This window comes from Protomyctophum bolini, assembly GCF_963924005.1.
Source record: "Protomyctophum bolini genome assembly, chromosome: 8".
In the NCBI taxonomy this organism is placed as follows: domain Eukaryota; kingdom Metazoa; phylum Chordata; class Actinopteri; order Myctophiformes; family Myctophidae; genus Protomyctophum; species Protomyctophum bolini.
In genome coordinates this window covers 23,510,173-23,532,062 of record NC_137869.1, presented here as the reverse complement: position 1 = coordinate 23,532,062, position 21,890 = coordinate 23,510,173, and the positions used below count along the sequence as shown (strand labels likewise).

The following is a 21,890-nucleotide window of genomic DNA, read 5'->3' as shown; positions in this document are numbered from 1 at the left end:
TTCTGGAGATACGAGGTTTCCCAACCGACAGAGATAGTTATGTATATGAGCTCTTTGAACTTGACATTGATTGAGTCGCAAAAACAAGGAACAAAGTTTGTCCCTTATCAGTTCAATAAAGGACAGGTCCTTTAGGGAAGTTTGTCCCTTTTCAGTTCAATAAAGGACAGGTCCTTTAGGGAAGTTTGTCCCTTATCAGTTCAATAAAGGACAGGTCCTTTAGGGACGATTCCTCATTTCTAAGGGCCGGTTGGCAACCTTATGGATAATACTCCCTTCGTGTAGTTTTTATCCGGTCACGTGATCCAGTGGCTAAAACAATGCAGCCAGACATTCAATGTGCTAATGTGTTAAAGGGTGTTTGTAGATGTACTCACAGCAGCGATGTCTGCCTCCACAGGCAGCAGGTTGAGGAACGCAAAGAGCTGGACGGTGAAGATGGTGTAGATCTGTGTGGCCGACAGCATCAGCATGCCCAGAGATAGCAGCATCTTGGCATCACGCTATGGCGCTCCCCTCTCTCTCTCTCTCTCTCACACACCTGCCCGCAGACAGACCACACTCCCTGGACACCGCCAACAGCCCTCACACCTGAAAGACACATGTGTGCATGGATTAAAGCTACGGTAAATAAAAACTCACAACTGTAAGGCTAAGTCCAAATGCGATCTCTCTCTCTAATTCATATTTCCATTTAAAGGCAAGGCATGCTGCAGCACAGTCAACAGTCCAGTATGAGTGTACAAAGGCAGCATTATTCTGACACAAACAAGAAGAAAACATGCCAAGGGTTGTGCTGTCTGTGTCCTGTTCATCTCCTACATAGACAGACTTCAAACACATAGATTGGCGACCAGATGTGTGAAGAGGATCAAAAAGGAGGCACGCACATCTCAGAACACTCTACAGGTGCTGAACCAAAAAATACGTACAGGACTTCGTCAGGTGACGAAGACCCGGAAGGGTCGAAACGTTGTTACTCAATAAAGGTTTCATGGGATCCGATATATACAGTGTGCGGACAACCCTTCTTTCTCAAGAGTGAGACTAGGCCTGTCACAAATAATTGACTAATCGCAATAATTTGAGATAAACATGATTCAATTATCTTTGCATAATCGTCACCCTGCTAGTGCTACTTAATAAATTAATGAATTGGCCCAAAAAGTAACGAGTATTTCCTTGCTTACGGTAATGAAAGTATTCCATAAGTGTTGCGCTCACCATCTGCCCATCGCAACTCAACACAGTCGCCTCCAACATCTTTCAAAAGTATTTCATAACAAAAAACAGAAAAACATAATTTAAAAAGTAGTGAAATAGCAGACACGTCGAATCGCGTGTGAGCTTTGTAGATCTGCTAAACATCTATTTTCTCTTTTGGGTCCGTCTCGAGCTAAAACGCTTGGGAACCACCGCTATAGGGTACATTAATCCATTTAGACCAGAGGCCGATTCTAAAAGATGTCTTCTAGTTTTCTGAAAAACCTCATGTTTCTAATGCAGGGCTCGAAATAGCGACCATTTTGGTCGCAAATGCGCCTGAATTTTAATCTGTGCGATCTCAAAATATAACTGGGCGCACCAGTGCTACTGCATATAATTACTGTAGTGCGACCAAAACGATCGCGACCGAAAGTGTCGCGGGCCGGTTCCCTCCCGCGAGATGATTTAAACTTGTAGAGCATAAAGATCTGAGCATGTAAAAAAAAAAGTAAGTTCCTAGTCCATTCCTGTCCAGAGTTATGATTGTTTAAAGAAATATCTCCTTGGCTTCTTCTACTTCCTCTAACCTCCCGTCAGTCCGTGGACTGATTGGGTGATCAACATCAGCTGGACCTGAGGTCCTCAGCTGTGAGAGACAACAAAAGGGCTCAATTGAATGGAATGTGTGGAGTCACACCTTAGAGTATATATACAATAGAGAAGACACCCAAGTTCTCCTCCCGTCCACTTGCATTGAGTTGCTCAGAAGCGCATGAGGCGAATCCACTCCTCCTTCCGGTTTAGGAGCCCTGTGCATTCTGGATTTTTGCCCTCAAACACATGAACGCGCGAGCGACCGGCAGAGTGGACGGAGCCTAGTGCGCGTTCATGTGTTTGAGGGCAAAACCTTACCAAACTGCAATACCTTCTTCGGCCACTATGTCCATTGCGCTTCAGGATTTCCTCTGGGTGTCTTCTCTATTGTATAATAACTCTATGAGTCACACACACACATTTATGATGACGTTATGAAAATAACTTCTCATAAATATATACAGTAGGCCTATATATATATATATATATATATATATATATATATATATTTTTTTTTTTTACTTCAATCAAAAAGCAGGCCTACATAAAACAAAGGGTTTTGTAGCCATTTACAAATTCAGAAATTATAGCAGAGACAGTATTTAGAATTTAATTATATTTTCAACTGGTTTATTGCCACAAAAATAGCATCTCATACCAACTGGCTTGTAGGCCAGTGGTTCCCAAAGTGGGGTCCGGGGATCCCTAGGGGTCCTCGGTTAAATAATAGTTAGGAACCAAATGGACCCTTATGGGTCTGAAACTCTGAGAGTGTACTACATACTATGGGTAAACCAATTTCACTGTACATTTGTACACTCAGTTAAATTAACTTTGATTTTATGGGTCCCAGAGATAGAAATGGGGAACGGTAGCCTAATTCAGGTCAAACTGGGGGTCCTTGAAATGTAAATAACTGAAAATCACTGCTAGAGCCGTAAAAATCTTCTCATATGGGGGTCCCTGGCATATATTTTCAAATGGGGGTCCGTGGGCTAATGAGTGTCAATTTGAGGGTGCTTGACATGAAAAATGTTGGGAACCACTGCTGTAGGCTACAAGTGTAATAATAATGAATGTAAAAAATCGATTACATATTGGTGCTCGTAAAATTTTGGTGGGTGCTCCTAATTTTTTTCTGGTGCTCCTTCATTCTGAATTTGGGAGCACCAGTGCTACCAAGTAAAAAAGTTAATTTCGAGCCCTGTAATGTCAGTGGTGCTCAACCTTTTTCATGTCAAGAACCCTCAGAATGATCTGTATTTGGCCACAGACTCCCATCTGAAAATATGTTGTTCCAGGGAGGGACCCCCCCCCCCAGAAGCAAAGATTTGACTTAAAAACATTCGCTCTGAAAGAATATATATTCAAAGATTTGCACCACATGTTTACGATTTTTCAAAAATAGCATATCTACAAGCTTTAATAGCGTGCCACGCTACAAGCTTGTTGATCTGCTATTTTTCAATAGCTGAAGTATAACATACCACTTAAAACACCAAAAGGGGTTCCCGTCCTGAATGGGTCAAGTGCAAAACTCTCCATAAAGGGTACAAACAACCCACAACGTCTCAGCGATACCTGTATGAGTCTCTGTGAGATTATGGAAGTACAATCCCCCCCCCCCCCCATTCACGTGTGTGTATGTGTCACCTGCCTTTCATACCAGCCTCAAGTTCACAACTTCACAGTCACTATCAACTACCAGTGTGCATTTTGTCGAATAAAACTAGGACGAAAAAGGTGTTAACGACTACCCTTTTAGGTTTTTTTAACTCATGAAAACTAAGCTATGAATGACTAAATATAATTGACAATTAAGTCAACAAATAAAAAATAGACTAAAATGTTACAGGGAAGGACTGATTGAGAAGAGATCCAGTAGAAAACACAAATACTTTTAGATTTCGGTTGCACTCGCGTGTTGCGCAACAGAGCTTGTAGATTATCTATTTTTCCAACATTACAATGCCATCAAGGCAACAATATCAACTGTAGATTTAGTCTACTAACACTAACACTAGACTAAAACTATTCAGAAGACAAAAATTATTAATCAAAAGGTGCTCTCAAAATGAACACTGTCAGCTACTTGAAATTGCAAACAACTGCCTGTAGAGATTTACATGATTTACATGTCCAAGTTGATCCTTTGCACCTGACAGGGGGGAGTTTCCCTGGTTGGACATAGCGCGTGGAAGGAACACGTTATTCCAACCAGTTTCGTTCCCCTCCATCAGGGGGAGGCAGTTTAGAGTACAGGATTACTGCATGTTTTTTGTGAGGGTACGTACCCTAGGGGACATGGGGAGAACATGCAAACTCCACACAGAAAGGCCCTTTCGCCAACCCCGCCTCGGGTATTGAGGCTATTTGGATACGAAAATAGTCCAACCATTACTTATATAAAAAATGGTCCATTACTTAAAAAAGTGCAAACTTTCATGCTGGCCTCTCGCTGGGTTTTCCATCCAAAGAGGCCACAGTGGTTCATATACTCCCAAATTCAACAGCTTTGATAATTTTACCAGCACAACTTCTGGAGGAGCAAAGGAGCCTGCATATAGTTAGCTGTTCGTAAATTAATCCAATCCCTCACTTGATCATACTACACTATTACTACAGCGTCGCACAAAAACAAAAGTAGCCGATCCACGAGTTTCAAGACTGGCGCAAAGCGATCCGTTTTGAGCTGAGACGATATACAAGACAGGCCTCGCCAAAATACTAAACATCTGACAGTTAAAATATAAAAACGCTGCTGTAGTCGGTGTAGTGTAGTCGGCTGCTCTCTCCCCTCCCTGTATAATAGCAAACGTGTCTTAGGATAGAGCTAGCCGTATTACATAACTCTCCATCACTACTGTCCTACTAACGGCCACTGCAGTCCCACATCCTGCAACCGAGTCTTATGAGGCTGAGAGTGCTTCCAGGGCAGGCTTTGCACTGTAATGGTGGCATTAATAAAAATCATTCTCTGATAAGTCGGAAAGTCATTTCTTACTGGAAACCATCCATACCGGCGGTCAGCTACATGAGTTTGAAATTGACCATTATTAGTATTAGACAGAATCGGAGCAACAGGGGCAGTATTGCAGTCGCTGTACCGCACTGTGACGAAAAGAGAGCTGAGCCAGAAGGCAAAGCACAGAGACCTCATAATGTAACAGGTAAACTACCTTTAATAATCATGGGGGGAAGGGGAAATGGACCTTTCCTCCAAATCTCTGCACTAAAGGGGAAGTGAAAGTAGCAGAACTTGAGGCCCAGCTATTAAAAGAGGCAGAGTAACTTCTCCTGCACACACACACACACACACACACACACACACACACACACACACACACACACACACAGTCTCTACAGAATTAACAGACACTGAGGTCATCTACTCTACTGCACTGTAATGACTATTTCCCTTTGCGTTGGAAAACATACATACTCTATTTCACAAACTGCAACCATTGCCAAATCAGTAATTATATTGTTTTAACCAAAGCAAACAAAACATGTAACAGCCACACACAACACAACAGCAAACACTATATATATGAGTATGTACCTTTTGGTACGTATATTGTTATTATAGCTAGTCATCAGGTGTAAGGCGATAGTGGGGTCACCGACCATTCAGTTGTTTGTTTAGCTTGGATCAGTGCCTTTGAAGTCAGTCAGCTAATAATAGCATGCAATGTATCGCTACAAATTGCAACAACCGAAAACGTTGCAAAACTCAAACCACATGCACGTACATCACACAAGCAAGCAAGTGTAAAAAAAAAAAGCATAAAAACAAACTTAAAGTATGCACTTGGTTGGGGTTGAGCATTGTGTAAAGTCCAGTAGTTCCCAAACTTTTTCAAGGACCCCCAAATCAACATTAATTAGACCGCCGACCCCCCATTTGAAAAGATATGCCAGTGGCCCCGATAAGGGAATATTTGTACGGCTCTAGCAATGATTCTCAACCTGTTTATTTCAAGGACCCCCAGTTTGACATGAATAAGACGCCCAATTAATGGCATTTCTATCTCTGGGACCCCCAATTTATATCGTAAAATAAATGTTAATTTAATGTAATGTACAAATGGAACCCGTACACTCTCTGATTTACAAACCCATATAAGGGTCCATTTGGTTCCTAACTATCATTTAGCTGGGGACCCCCTGGAACTCCCTCAAGGACCCCTGGGGGTCCCCGGACCCCACTTTGGGAAACACTGGACTGTAAACAGACCTCCTGTATGTCACCTGGCTGGCAACAGCTGTAAAAACTGGCTTACGGTAGTTAGAAATAGCAAGTTTGTCTTATCTTTAGTGCACCTCCTGTCATACATATTGCTTCTAACTTGTAATGTGTAATATAAGGATGTTGTCTTTGTTTTATGGTTGTGTGTACAGTTTGTTGCATGTTGTTTTTCCATGTCTAAAAGTGGACCATGTTGCAGTTTAATTTCAAGGAACTCCAGTTTGACATGCATTAGTCTGCTGACCCCCATTTAATGGCATTTCTATCTCTGGAACCCCCAATTTACATTGTAAAATCAATGTTAATGTAACTGTGAGTTGTACACTCTCAGAGTTACAGACCATAAGGGTCCATTTGGTTCCAAACTACCATTTAGCTGGAGACCCCCTGAAACTCCCTCAAGGACCCCTGGGGGTCCCCGGAACCTACTTTGGTAACCACTGTTCTATGCTACGTACATATAGGCCACATGTTGGTGAGGGTAGCTTTTGAAACTAAAATACTAAAAATAGCAGCAATCGTTGCAGTCTCCTCTCCTGACACACACACACACACACACACATCAACACCTGCATGCCGCCGCGGGTACTGTGATCAGCTCATCAATAATATTAACAACTTGATTCATAACAGATCGAACAGTCGCCTGCTGTGTGTTTATTGTGGACACACACACACACACACACACACACACACACACACACACAACGGCGTTGTTTCCGAAACGGAGCGTTCTGTACCCAAGTTAGCAACATGCTAGGCTAGCTGCCTTGCTGCTGCTGCTGCTCACCCGCGTTCCCTTCTTACCTTATTAGTGTTGCTGTTGTTGTTGTTGTTGTTGTCTTATTGTTGCTTCATCCCAGCCTGCTGTCCACTCCGTGCATGTGAAGAGGAGCGTTAAGGCTGGGTAAAGACAGTACAGTACAGACAGTACAGCAGCTTCAGGTCATTAGCGCTGAGTGAGAATGTCAACATTAATCCTTTCTGCTGCCGCTGCCTCTGTTTTTGTTTTTTTTTCCCCCCAACGCGGAAGACGCGTCCGCCACTCCGCCTCTTTGGACACGCCCACCTAACGAAGGCGTCCGATCCCATTGGCCAGAGCAACCGCCGATCATCTCCCCGTTTCCCCCCGGAAGTGGTTCGAGACGTAAACATATCCACGTGATGGACCCGGTGTTGCCATGCCAGCTTGTTATAAGCGTTGCAGTTTTTTTTTATTGACTTGTGCCCAATTCTACACGATTGATTGACAAAGTATTTTTTTTACATAAATGTATTACCATTTATTACCAATACATAAATGGTAAATGCCAAATGGTGCATTTATATAGCACCTTTATCCAAGGCGCTTTACATAGATTGTTCATTACATTCACCCATTCATATACCGATTGTAGGCCTACCAACAATCAGCACATCGGGAGCAATGTGGGGTTCAGTGTCTTGCCCAAGGACACTTCGACATGTAGACAGGAGGAGCCGGGATTCGAACCACTGACCCATGGATCACTGGATGACCTGCTCTACCTTCTGAGCCACAGCCTCCCCTGTTACTGTGGACGACACCAAGCATTACACTTGTTCACAAGTGTCCACCATGCAATCCCCCCCCCCCCCCCCCCCCCACACACACACACACACACACACACACACACACACACACACACACACACACACACACACACACAAATATGTTGTGACAGGGAGCCCCCTTAGAAGATCTATGTTGTTAAAATACTGTATTTAGAAAATATTCCATTAGATGTAAAATAATTACTATAGTGCCTATACTATTCTTCAAATAGACATCGTGTGTGCTGTGTAGCCCCAATGCCCCATAACTATGACCGTGGTTCCCAAAGTAGGGTCCGGGGACCCTATACCTTATTGAGGGAGTTCTAAATGATAATTATAGGAACCAAATGGAGTGGACCCTTATGGGTCTGTAACTCAGAGAGTAACTCAGGGTTAAATTAACATTGGTTTTACAATATACATTGGGGTCCCGCCCAGTCCCAGAGATACCGTATACACTAATGAGTGTCAATTTGGGGGTCACTGACAAGAAAAGGTTTTGGAACCACTGATCTATGTCATCATGTAGCCTGGTTGCTTATTCTTCTTGCAAATTCTGGCAACACTGAGCTCTTGGTTTTGTTGCCATTTACAGTAACATGAACACACACACACACACACACACACACACACACACACACACACACACACACACACAAAGGCATTCAGTTAGTCTGGTAGTGGTATTGCACAGCCATTCTGGTCTCACCCAAACACAGTGAAATAGCACGGATTGGCATTTCCGTACATACACGCCTAGAAAACAAAATCCGTTACACTGAAATCCTCCCCAGACTGACGGAGGATCACAAAGTGATGATCATCAGTCAAGTTCACAGTGACAGACAGACAGACAGACATCGCTTTACTATTACCGGTCTATACATTCAGATTGACATGACAACATGGATGTAGACTTATCAAGACGACAGAGATCTTTTATCATTCCTGTAGCTGTACTGTTCAGACAGAGATTGTCTTCTAAATTCTAAAATATGAATTTGCCTAATTATCCCATTTCTGAGTTATTAAACAAATGGATAGTGGTTTAATAGTTTTTTTTTAATGATTTCTTTAAGTATTTGATATTATTCACTTAATCCCATTAAAGGGCTCACCAAATAAAAGTACAACAGAAGGGACCACAAATGGATGAAATATAAATCAAATCAAATTTAATTTATAAAGCACATTAAAAACGACTGTCATCGACCAAAGTGCTGTACAAGTCAAGAAAACGTATAGCATCAACGATACACATACTGTAGATACAATAAAACACTGAGAAGAGGTGATCAAATAAAAGGTTGGATTAAAAGCCAAGTCGAAAAAATGGGTCTTAAACAGAGACTAAAAAGTCTTGATCTGATGTGAAGAGGAAGGCTATTCCTGCAGAGCCTAGGGGCGGCCGCGGCAAAAGCACGGTCTATAAGACTGTCACAACTGTATTGTCCACTCATGAGTCATGTGTAGGCTACATAATACAACAACTACAATACACACAGAAGCATGAAAAGCAACGCATACAAGCTTGTTTTGAGGAACGCAAATTAATTCCTGGTTCTATAGGTGAAAGATCACTCAGCTGGGTTTGAGGTTTCCAGCCATGGGAATTAATTCTATTGTAATTGAGGTTGCTGCTAAACCACACACACACACACACACACACACACACACACAGTTCAAGGACCCCCAGGTTTGACCTGAATTAAAGGACAACTTTAGTTTTTTTCAACCAAGTTTCATGTTTTAGGTTGTTATTAGAGAAAGTATAAGATGAGTGTTCATTTCTTTTTCATTTGCTGCTTTCTTTTGTTTTAGGGATTTTAGCTCTTTTTGACAGGGGGGCGGGGGCATTCGAGCATGGGGCTAAATATGTATTCTTTTACATAATTTTATAGCGATTTCTTTTTTTATCATTTACTATAGTCCTACTAGACCCCAATAAATTACATCTGGCCACAAAAGTTCACAGGATCTACTGAATGAAGGTAGCCTATACTGGGGGGAAGCCACACTGTATACAGTAGGCTCAATATGTCAGTTTGACACATTCAGTAGATCCCGTGATATTTTGTGGCCAGATGTAATTTCATGGGGTCTAGTAGGACTATAGTAAATGATAAAAAAATAAATCGCTATAAAATACATATTTAGCCCCATGCTCGAATGCCCCCGGCCCCCTAACAAAAACAGCTAAAATCCCTAAAACAAAAGAAAGCAGCAAATACAAAAAAATACATTCATCTTCTACTTTCTATAATAACAACCTAAAACATGAACCTTGGTTGAAAAAAACTAAAGTTGTCCTTTAAGCTACGGGCCCCCATTTAATGGCCTTTCTATCTCTGGGACCCCATGTCAATTTAACTCTGAGAGTGTACAAATGGAACCAAATGGACCCGTTCCATTTGTACACTCTGAGTTACAGACCCATAAGGGTCCATTTGGTTCCTAATTATCATTTAGCTGGGGACCCCCTGGAACTCTCTCAAGGACCCCACTTTGGGAACCACTGGTATATGTTTGAACTTTGAAAGCAAAGAAAGAAAGAAGTGTGTTCATGTCTGGCTAATCTGTGTTCCCAGTCTGGCTGATCCAGATGCACCACATGCAGATGATGACCATAGCGTAGCAGGTGATGAGCAGCAGGTAGATGCGGAACAGCAGGAAGTCCAGGACGTATCCCACGTGACACCACTGGTCCTGCATCTCGCTCTCCTTCTGCAGCGACGTCAGGTGGGCGCGCAGCTCACTCAGGTCCCGGCAGATCTGCTGCAGCTCGGGGCCAGCAGGGGGCGCCATGGGGGGCACCACGGGCACTGTGGGCGCAGCGGGCGCCATGGGGGGCACAGCGGGCACCGTGGGCGCAGCGGGCACCAGGCCTGTATGGGCACAACAACGAGGAGAGGGATCGGAAGTCACTGTTGGGCAGAAACCTCTTTATCTACATATTCTACGTTTTTCTTTTAACCAGCTGCTGTGTAAACACAGCTGGTCAATATTCTCTCTGCGGTGCTTTCACGCCCACTTGCTGTAGTTGACTGTATGTTTCTCATTGGCTGTATACTGACAACCTATCGTCCTGATTTTCTGCCTTGTCTCTAGGCAACCACACACTTTTTGCCTCTAGCCAACCTCTCAGCTTTGGGATATAAGGTAGCAGCTGGTAATTATTATTTTCTTTTGTTGAAAACTTTGAGAACCACGGATATAGAAACAGAATTAAACTGTCATGATTTAGAAGACATTTTGTCTCATTAATCGAGTACTTTTACTCCACCACTAGTAGTAGTAGTAGTAGTAGCAGTGCATTACCACTGGTAGCCGTGGCAGCAGCTGGATGCTGAGCAGACCTCGTGTGAGCATCTGATTGGACGACCCAGGGGCCTGGGCCGCCGTCGGGCGGCCTATCAGGCTTGTCCTCCTGGCCCTGGTCCTGGCCGCCGGGCGGCGGGAGCTCCTCGGGCCAGCGGTAACAGATGAGGCTGGCGATGTGCTTGAGGACCACCACGCGGACCCAGCGCGGGACGTCCCGGTACTTCATGGAGTTGTGGTGGAGGACGTTGGTGATGATGACAGTCTCCAGCAGGCTGATCACCATGAGGGCCAGACACACCGAGAAGTAGATGCCTGAAGAAGAGAGGGTGGTGGTGGGAAAGTAACATTTACTTAAGTGCTGTACCTATAAGTACAATTTTGAGGTAGAAGGAGGAGAGGACACTGGGGCAGCACGGACATTTTAAGCCTTTTATTTAGGTGCTAGTACAAAAAACTACTAACGTTTCGGCTATATGCGGTGTTCATCAGAGTCATGACCAATTTTGAGGCGTTTTGTAACCTCGCGTCCACCTCGGAGGAAAGCCTGGTCTGTGTCCCAAAATAGCTGTGTGAACCGGTCTGGAGCGGATGGTAATTTACGTCATGTTGTAGTCAATGATTTGTAGTCATCAGGCAGGAAACCACAAGGCGGAATAAGAAGTACCCATTCATAGTAGTCTTGCGTAGCCAGACAACTATTCCACAATCTCTGAATGTTATATATGTAGAGTCTGCACCTATAGCCCCCATGAGCTGAGTAACAAAAGCTGCCATTTCCGTTCACGAAAATATATTTTAAAATACATTTTTTATTTCCTTTTCTGCTAAGCATTTCCGATTTCCAATACTTTGACTTCTACTCTACGACGTCTTGGATTCAAATGTTGCACTTTGACTCCAATACATTTATTTGAAAACCTTAGTTGCTACTTACTTATTTTACCCATAGTTTTTACTGTATGTATTATTATGTCTTCTTGTCTTTCCATGCAGTGGTTCTCAACCTTTTCAGGCCGTGACCCCCCAAAACAATAATATTTGAACTGGTGATCCCCCAGAATAATCCCACCCTGACAAGCAAGTGCCAATTAAGCTGCCAGTTTATCATGATTATTAGTGAGGACCTATTAAATGAAGATGCAGATGATGTTGAAAGGTGGTGAAGTGGTCCTTTAAGTCAATGTGCATCAATGTATAGCTATAGAATAAATGATTAGATTAGAATGAACAGGAAAAACCTAAACTGTAGTTACACGTCTCAGCCTGTAGAGGGGACTGAAACCATACTATATTTACAGCCCTATAAAGACATTAATCAGAACAGAAAGATGGGTTCCTCTCCGTTAGCCTATAATAAACAGCCAAACTTCAACACCTGTTGACTGTTCTAGATACCTACTGTACACCTATATCTACCGATAGATATTTTATTATGTTTTATTATTTCATATTTTGTGATCACATCTTATAATGATGTTAAAAATATCTTGTCTGTAGGCTTATGTGCCGCCCTGTCATTGTCATACCATATACTGTTTTCTGTAATGTTTGCAGTAATGTCTGGGTCTACTATCAGCTGTCAGCCTGTCAGCCACCTATGCCAATGGAAAATATTAACATCCCAAATGGCATTTAAGAGTAAAATCAACAAGAAGGATGTGGCTATTATTTTCAAGCCATCTTCGACTACAAACACAAATAAACCTGAATGATATCATTCAGGTTTATGATAAATTATAATTAGCCTACTAAAATAAATCACATCTGGGATAGCATACCCCTTAATTAACACAGGTGCACTATATAGTCTATAGAGCGTCGCAGTCCCGCCCCTACTACCAGGGCCCAGGAAATGCATTCCCCGTTCATTTTCCTCATAGACATTTCAAAAAGTATTTATTTAAAGACCTTTTAAGCCTCGTACAAAGCCAACTGGAGTTGTGACAAATCATGACAACAACAAATTCACGGGACTGCGCTCATGTAATTTAAATACGCTTGCGTTGTCGCACTGCGACAGAGCAAAAACGCAGGTCTCATTGGAAAATGAACTATAGGCGCGTTTTATTGCTCCCCGTTTGCAAGGCCCTTTAGTCGACGACATTTCTCAACACTGCTGACCTATGATGGGCGTGCCGTTGGCCGTGCTGGGCAGCAGGTCGTTCATGATGAGCAGGAAGACGGTGTATCCCAGGATGAGGGTCATCTTGAAGGAGGCGCGGTCCACGCTGTGAGGCGGCAGGTAGAAGGACAGGATGTCAATGAGCATCAGGAAGGAGCTGGGGATGAGCAGGTTGACCACGTACAGCACCGGGCGGCGCTTGATCACCACCTAGTGGACAGGAGGACGGAGAATGACAAATGTGTGTTTACTTTTTAGACAGTAACCTGTAAAATGAATACCAGTTATTTTCAACGTTTTACTATGTCATTAATATACCTTAGAGTCTGGAAATAATAATAAAAAAAAGTCCTTTGGTGTTGCCTAGAACTGGAGGTCTGGAAAAAAATCATTAACATTATGAAGTACATCTTTGTGATGTCACTGAGATGCCACTTCATAATTTTAATGATTTTTTCAGAAGGTGATGATGTCCCACTCACCCAGAAGGCGATGATGTCCCACTCACGCAGAAGGTGATGATGTCCCACTCACCCAGAAGGTGATGATGTCCCACTCACCCAGAAGGTGATGATGTCCCACTCACCCAGAAGGTGATGATGCCACATTTGATGTCCCACTCACCCAGAAGGTGATGATGTCCCACTCACCCAGAAGGTGATGATGTCCCACTTACCCAGAAGGTGATGATGTCCCACTTACCCAGAAGGTGATGATGTCCCACTCGTCGATGCCGAACTTCAGGATGGAGGTCTCTCCATGGATCACCAGCAGCTCCCACTCCCCGCTGGCCTCCAGGTAGCGCTTAGAGTTACCCGACATCTCCTCAAACGTCAGGGCTGGACTCACCCTCACGTCCCTGACTGACACATGCAATGATGCAGGAGCAGTGTTGATTTGGAACGCAAATTTTGATTTAGTTTTAGTCATAGTCTTTTGTATGAGATTCCATTTAGTTTAATTCATATTTTAGTCGAGTTTTAGTCGACTAAATATCATTAGATTAAATCAATCTGCAGTTGATTTTGTCGACACAAATGTATTTTGGCAGGGGTTGATGGCATTGTAATGACACTTGGTTGCATGCTGAGAATAGCAGATCTACAAGCTCACAACGTGTCGCAGCAGCGCGGCGCATTGAGAGCTTGTAGATCGGCTATTTTCAGAGCGCAACACCAAAGCACAACCTAACTAAACTAACATAACTAATTATATTTGCCAATTTCGTCAACAAATAAAAACTAGACAAAAATGTTAGAGAGTCTAGTGGAGAAGAGATCTAGTATTAACGACTAGACGTAGCCGCGTTGTGAGCTTGCAGATCGGCTATTTTCAGCACGCAACCAAGACCGAATCAGCCTTAACGACGCCATCAAGGCTTGCTAAAACACATTTTTGTCGACTAAATCCACTGTAGATTTAGTCAACTAAAATCTTTAGTTGACTAAAACTAGACTATCCTCGGAAACCCAGATTTCTTTATTTCCAGGGAGAAAAAGAAATTGACGCGCACACACACACACACATCACACACACACACACACACACACACACACAACATTTCAGTTGACTAAAATCAGTCAAATCTAAATCAAAACTGAAACTAAATCAAAATTTGCAGTCCAACTCGACACTGGCGTGCGCCGTGCGGTTTACTGGTGTGCATGTAGGAGCCGAAGGTGAAGGTGCAGTTCTGCACGTCGAAGGGGAAGCTGAAGATCTCCAGGTTGCAGGCGGAGACCAGACGCAGCATCCGGTCCCAGCGGATGTGTCCCGTGTGGTTCACGTACGCGTAGGGACACGACTGGGACACGTCGTCGTCCACACTGAGACACGAAGAAGGGAAGTGGACAATTTACATTTTAAAATAGGCAGATGCTCTTCATTCAAGAGCTATACAAGTTTACAATGAGTAAGGTAAAGATGCACATTATACGATCAAACAGTAAACTAGGATTGCCAGTAAACCAAGACCCTAACGTCAGTCTAAACAAGTATTATCAAAATACTAGCCTGGTACATTGAAATTATAGGTAAACAATTAACCAACTCCTTCAATCTACATTGTGGTCAAGAAAAAAGCATTAAGTAAAAAACAAGCATTAAGTAAAAAACATGAGAACAAATGACCACAGTAAGTCTGCCTGGTCGTCATAACACGGAGAGAGGGGCATGAAATGATGAGTGTGGATCAAATTATGAAAGAAAAACAAGAATGAATTGTATATACTGTAAACTAGAAATGCTAGTTCAGATGTACTGCACGTTGAAAATAGCTCCCTTAGCTCGACATGGCTGTATCGCTGATTAAAGCCACTTTTACAGAAACCTAACCTTGACCCTTAACTTCCCAGTAATTAAGCACTAATATGCACACTTTTATTAGTCTCTAATTTTTCAATAATAATTATTGAAAAATAACAAGTTCCAATCTGGCCTTCGTCCAAAGCACAGTAGCCTATACTGTAACCACACTTTTCAGGGTTTCAATGACCTCTGTTGCATGTAGACTCTGGGGAGTCTGGTTAAGCACATTTGATTTTACACAATAGACCACCCAATACTAATTACTAAATAGGCTTAAGCATAGGGTGTGTATAGCTGGGACTTTCCTAGACTGGTTTATTTCCTGCTTCTTAATTAATTAATTAATATTGTTTATTTCAATGTCCAATGACATGGGCCAAGTTATTTAATGGAACATCCAATGTAGGCCTATACTACATTTCTGCTGTGAAATGGCACGTGACCTTACTGACCTAGTACTGTTCTGAATCGATTGATTGGTTGAAACAGAAGAAGCATGTACCAATCAGGACACTTACAACTCATAGATGATGATGTCAGGAGACCAGAGCTGCTTCACAGGGAGGGAGATCCTGGTCACACCGTCACACACGTCAGGGTCCCAGATCAGGAACTCATGGTGCCAGTACTGGAGAGAGGAACAGGTGCAGCTAAAGTCACGTTTTACATTATGATTAGGAAATGTATTTATCTTTTTTGTGGGGTGGGGTGGGGGGGGGGGGGGGGGGGGGGGGGGGGTGTTCTAGGACTAGAACAGAACAGAACAGAACAGAACTAGAACTAGAACATATAATTCACTGTGGCAGTTAGAAAATAAACCAAGGAACAGAAACCACAGGATTGAATAAATGCAATAAACACAGACTTGCAAAAAGGGACACGTTAGCTTTTTATAGAGGAAAGTGCAAAACATTTGAATTTCTTGTCATGCCAACTTACCACTCTGAGCCACAGGAAAGTCGTAAGAATCTGAGTCTTCTCATTCTGATTTAAACCACAGACAGACAACATGTAAATGGGGTGTGATAAAATGGCCTCCATGTAAATATAGTCAATGATAGTCGCACTATAGCCTACATTAACAACAATAACACTGTGTGGCAGTCTGGCAGAACACGATGTGAAAACGGCAGATAACCTATGTGTAAAAACAATACATTTGAAAATGCTAAATCTTCGAGGCTCGAAAAAATAAGAAAGAAACACAGACCAGGCTTTCCTCCGAGACAGACGCGAGGTCACACTGCATATAGTCCTGTGGGCTGGGGGAGTGTTGGGCAGGAGAAGTAGCACGGAGGCTCTATGTCCTCCCGGTGGGGGCTCCTCACTGGCATTTGAGCCAGTAGGATACAACAGCAATGATTGATTTATTGATTGATTGAAACCTTTGTTTATTTTCGAAAAAGCATTGAGGTTCACCCTCATTTGCAGTGCTGCCGAGATCACATACACAAAATCAAGTTAAAAACAATCACATACTGTATGGAGGTAGGGAGATTTAAAAGCAGGTTATTAAATTCTCCATAGGATATTGGGGTCTTAATGTTTAGTGTTTGTTGTAGAGTGTTCCATGTAGTTAGTAGGGGCATCGAATTAGAAAGCAGACTTCCCCAGTTCAGACTGTACAGATGGGACCTCTAGTATAGCGTAAGACAGACTGTACAGACTAGTGTAAGCCATTCACTTGAACGGGTCTGACGACTATACTTTTCCAGTTTAGCAGCAACGTGATGACAACTCAGTAATGTAACAGTAAAGTAATTGCCGTAACGACTAAAGGCACGACTGGAGGGGAAAAAGGGGGTAAAAGGCATAAGCATACACACTCAAAGATTGTTATAGAGACACTACTTTAGGTTTGTCAAGTCAAGTGAAGGTCAAAAGTCTGTTTAATTGTTATCTCCATAATTTTAACTTTTTGTGTTTTATTTCTCATAAATTAACACCCAACTAGATCATACTACAGCATCACACAAAAGTATCAAAAGCAGCAGATCTGCAAGCTCGAAACACAAAATCCTGAAAACCAATGTTGTCCACCCGACAGAGACGACTAAAGGCCTATATTCATAGTATGAATAGGCCTTTCTTTACTCACCACCCCCAGTACAGCGTACAGAGTGAAGGAGATGTTGGTGATGGTGGGGTTGCTGAGGTTCACCGCCGGCCTGAAGAACTTCAGGTCAAACACCGCCTGCATGGACTCATAGGTGGGACCGCTGTGACCCTCCTTACAGGTCAGCTCACTGTGACACACACCGGCTGAGAGACAGAGAGACACAGCGAGAGAGAGAGAGAGAGAGAGAGAGAGAGAGAGAGAGAGATGAACAGAAGAAAAGGGGTGACAGAAAGTCTGAGTTCATTATCATGTTTTCCACGTTCCGAGTTGTTCTTACAAATCAACGGCATCAATGATCAAGACATTTGAAACCAAATTTAATTTCAACAAAAAACCCTAACGTCTCAACAGCAGTGCTGCCCCATTGCCTTTTTTATTTCTTTTTTTATATCATGAGAATTAAACATCACAAATCGCATGCGAGCATCATTTAAAAAGAAGGGAAATGAATGAGTTAAAGGTCTATAAGGTTCCATTTGGTTACCAACTCTCCATCATTTAGCTGGGGACCACCGGGAACCCCCTCAAGGACCACTAGCTGGTTGAAAACCACTGAACAAATTAAACATGAAACACTAACATATTGGAATGGAACTCAGTGTATTACCTGTTAAAATAAGTAGAGTTGCGATCAGTGTGGAATTCCATGATGGAACCATGTCGGTCGGTCGCATTGGAAAATGGACAGAGCATTCGGAAGAGGCTTTGTCGACTGCTGTGTGAGGCTTAAAGTAGTAGTAATTGCATTCATGTAGGTTACTGTACTTCATAAATGTGCATGTGCACGCACGCACGCAGGCAAGCAGGCAGGCAGGCGCACGCGCGCGCACACACACACACACACACACACACACACACACACACACACACACACACACACACACACACACACACACACAGAGAGAGTTGTTGTTCAACACCTACGGTAACCACTCATCCATTGTATTTTCGAACCCTCCTTACCCATGAGAGGTACCATCTGTCCTCTTCTCAGTTACTGTAAGTGCTGGTTTATGTTGTTATTGGTTGGCTATAAGCACAATCTTTTAAAAGTTTTGACTTCAAAAAAGAATACATGAGGCACACGTCTATCAATGTAGTTTTATATCGCATGGTCATATCCCAGGAAAGATCATATACAGACTCAACAGATTTAAGAAAGATCAAGGGCAAAATTAACTGCCTACTATTAACTGCTACTGTCACTTTAAAGTGACACTTTAAAGTTCCCGAACCTCAGCAGTACAGTGATGCCATTCTCCACCCATTGGGTTATGAAGGGAACAACCTCCAACCTTGTCATTCTCTATTGAGCTGCATGGCCAGGCAGGATAAGCAGTTCTGAGCCGCAACATACAGCATCACAAGGGACTAAAAATATTATTTCAGAACCATAATCTATAAACCATGGGCTCTCTGAGGACCCCTGTCAGCCTGCACTGTTAGCCCGGATAAGTTCAATAGACTTAATATTTTTATGGAAACGGGTTGCACGAACAATTGTTAAGTTATATAATTAAAAAACTTGAGTGATGTTAACTGAAAAATACAAATTCCTGAATTGAAGCATTTAAGTTAAATAAACTAAAATCCTTCCTTGACTTAACTTAAAATCCTTTATACTATAACTAAGAATGTTAAGTTCATTGCACTTAGGTTGCAAGGTTGATTTAACTTAAATTCCTTTGTACTATAACTAAGAATGTTAAGTTCATTGCACTTAGGTTGCAAGGTTGATTTAACTTACATTTTGCATAATATAAATTCAAATAATTATTCCACATCATAAATAAAATGAGAAATACACCATTGCTTTGTTTATTTCAAACAATTTTATTTGAGCTTAGTTTCCAGCATCAACAACTTCCCTTCAACTTCCAGATCTGTATTTCTTTCTTGAACATTTTTTTTCCCATTACATTTGTGAATATAATATGACACTCAGGTTGAAAGTAGTTAATTAACTGTACTGTAGTAAAGACACAAGTGCACCACATTATGTTTAAAGTATACTGTGAAATTGTGAATTGGCCACAACATAGCCCTTATCTTTTCTTAATGTTTTAACAGTGGCAAAAAACATTACTCTTCATGTCCTGGGACAATTCTGTTCAGAAGTTGAATTACAATACTGTCCAGTTGTTGATACACCATACGTGCATTTGTTGTTTTGTGTCAAGTGTAATGTCCCAGGTCATGAAGGGCAGACGTTTTTTGCCATTAAGAAAACTTGTATCATCAACAATATTTCAATTAATAACATACACTCCATCGTTTGATATCGGGTGGAAGCCTCATATGTCCAAAACGGCTGCTTTCAAAAAATAGTATTTAAAAGTATTTTAAATAGTGAAAATAGCTATTTTCACTATTTAAAATCTTCACACTCAGTGAAGATGTGACGCGTTGTGAGCTTGTAGATCGCCTATGTTCGCTACTTTTGTGTGAGTTTGCTATGATGAAAGTATGGCCTTAAAACATAAAAGGTTGCAATATGGGGATACAAGGATTCTGCCCGACAGCAACAATATGTTACACACTTAAACGTTAAATGGTTTTACACAGACTAGCCTCGGCATCCAGGCTTTTATTTTCATTCGCTACAGCTCAAAAAATGAAAGCCTAGGCGAACGTGAGACATTTCCTGGTCTAGGAGTGAGAGTGAACTACAGTGCATATAGTTACAATATAGTAACTCCGCTGTCCAGGGAGGGGAGGGGCGGAGGGGGGCTCTGATTGGTGAACCAATATTGATATGCTGCCATCATGCCAGCAAGGTGCTACCTAGGTGCAACTTCCCATAGACAGCCCATTCATCCAAACAGAAAAGTCCTATTTAATTGTTTTAAATAACGTCAAACTCACCAACATTGCAGCTGTATGAAAAGCTTGAATTATCGTCTTACTACCTGCAAAGTGTTTGTTTCATAAAAATCCACCGTAGACACGTTATCCTCTCAAGAAATTTTCTGTGTGTGCAAATTCTAAACATGGGCTGTTGAGTGATAGTCAGAGCACTTCCCATGTCTAGAGTGGATTTTTATTAAACAAACATGCAGATAGAAAGAGGGTGATTTAAGCTTTCCGTACAGCTGCAATGTTGGTGAGCTTCACATTATTTAATACAATTAGATAGGTGTTCTGTTTGGATGAATGGGCTGTCTATGGGAAGTTGCACATAGGTAGCACCTTGCTTGCAAGATGGCAGCTGTGTGCATATCATCAAGCGCTTGCTCGAAGCGTGTCCACCCCTCTAGACCAGAAAGCACGCCGGCTGGACCAGGCTATACACAGACACACAGACTGACTGCTCAGCAGACCAGTGACTTCAAATGGAACAAACTTAAAAGGCATATCACCACACTCCCTTCTAAGATGATCCCGACTTTGGATGGGTTGGACTGAGGACTTTATGGATTGATGAAGAGGATTTCTGCTTGTGTCTCATTGTACAGGAAATCTCACTTACATCCTAACAGAAACAAATGAACAAGGACAGGACATAGTCATACCGTTAGATAATGCTGTGCAAATATATGTAAACAATATTTATTTTTTCTTAAAGAAAAAAAACTATACACTTTTTTAGTTACTTACGGAGCAAGTAATGAAGAATACAGCAGGATCGTCCCGCAAGATGACTGGCAGTTCCCGAAGACAAAAAACCCGACAGCTGTTGGCTCTGTGGTCTGGAACATAAAGGATAGAACACTGGATGGATGGATAGACAGACGGACATACAGACAGACCAATGCTAGGCCATTTATACTAAAATGGGCAGGAACATCGTTTAGGATCTAGGCCATTTTACCAGAGGTGGTCAGTGTCATGAGCCAACTTATCATTTTTTTCAAAAGATTACTTAAGACATTATTTTAAGGTGATGATATGAATAGACAGAAGTGGAAAGGATAAAGATGAATCAAAATAAATTAAAGGTGGAATGATCGGAAGCATAGAGGAAATATGAGAATAAATTACATAAGAAAGAAGTTTGCATAAGAAAGTTAAAGAGATCGAGGGAAGAGAGGAAGTAGAGTAGTGTAGACAACTCACCTTGGTCTGAAGTAAGACGTTGTCCAGTTACACCTTTCTTCAAGGTCAATCAGATTTGAGAATAACTGGTCAAGCACTCCAAGAAATGGTCTCCACCAAATCTGAAACAAAAAGCAAACATATGAGCCCATGGTCAAATAATCAAAATCTGTGACACACTATTATTTACATTTGATTTGCTAATACATTGTCATTTTTGTGCCATGCATCAGTACCAGCACCAGTACTATTTGGTAAATAATTAAGTCTTCACCAAGAAGATAAAGAATACAGAGGAGTCAAACCAATGATGTGTTGTACTCACCAGGCAGGTCGCTACATGACATAGTGAATGTCAGGCC

General features: G+C 42.1%; 2 protein-coding genes across 3 annotated transcripts in view; both read right to left on the bottom strand.

The window, feature by feature from the left end:
• Window positions 1–7,048, bottom strand: part of rnf13 (ring finger protein 13) — an 84,902-nt gene extending 77,854 nt beyond the window's left edge. For both annotated transcript variants that reach the window (XR_013964519.1, XM_080770385.1), the window contains exons 1-2: window positions 6,857–7,048; window positions 378–591 (exon numbers count right to left, since the gene is read on the bottom strand). Coding sequence is in view for 1 of the 2 variants with exons in the window: in XM_080770385.1 (XP_080626511.1) it covers window positions 378–491 (114 nt within the window). In the remaining variant the exon portion in view is untranslated. The remainder of the gene's footprint in view (window positions 1–377; window positions 592–6,856) is intronic.
• Window positions 7,049–10,195: 3,147 nt separating this feature from the next.
• Window positions 10,196–18,472, bottom strand: LOC308320167 (5-hydroxytryptamine receptor 3A; the record flags this gene model as incomplete). The annotated part of the gene is made up of 9 exons (XM_080770485.1): window positions 10,196–10,509; window positions 10,943–11,257; window positions 13,067–13,277; window positions 13,770–13,930; window positions 14,724–14,893; window positions 15,893–16,002; window positions 16,314–16,358; window positions 17,473–17,636; window positions 18,457–18,472. 9 exons carry the CDS (start codon window positions 18,470–18,472, stop codon window positions 10,196–10,198), a joined length of 1,506 nt encoding a protein of 501 aa, XP_080626611.1.
• Window positions 18,473–21,890: the final 3,418 nt, after the last annotated feature.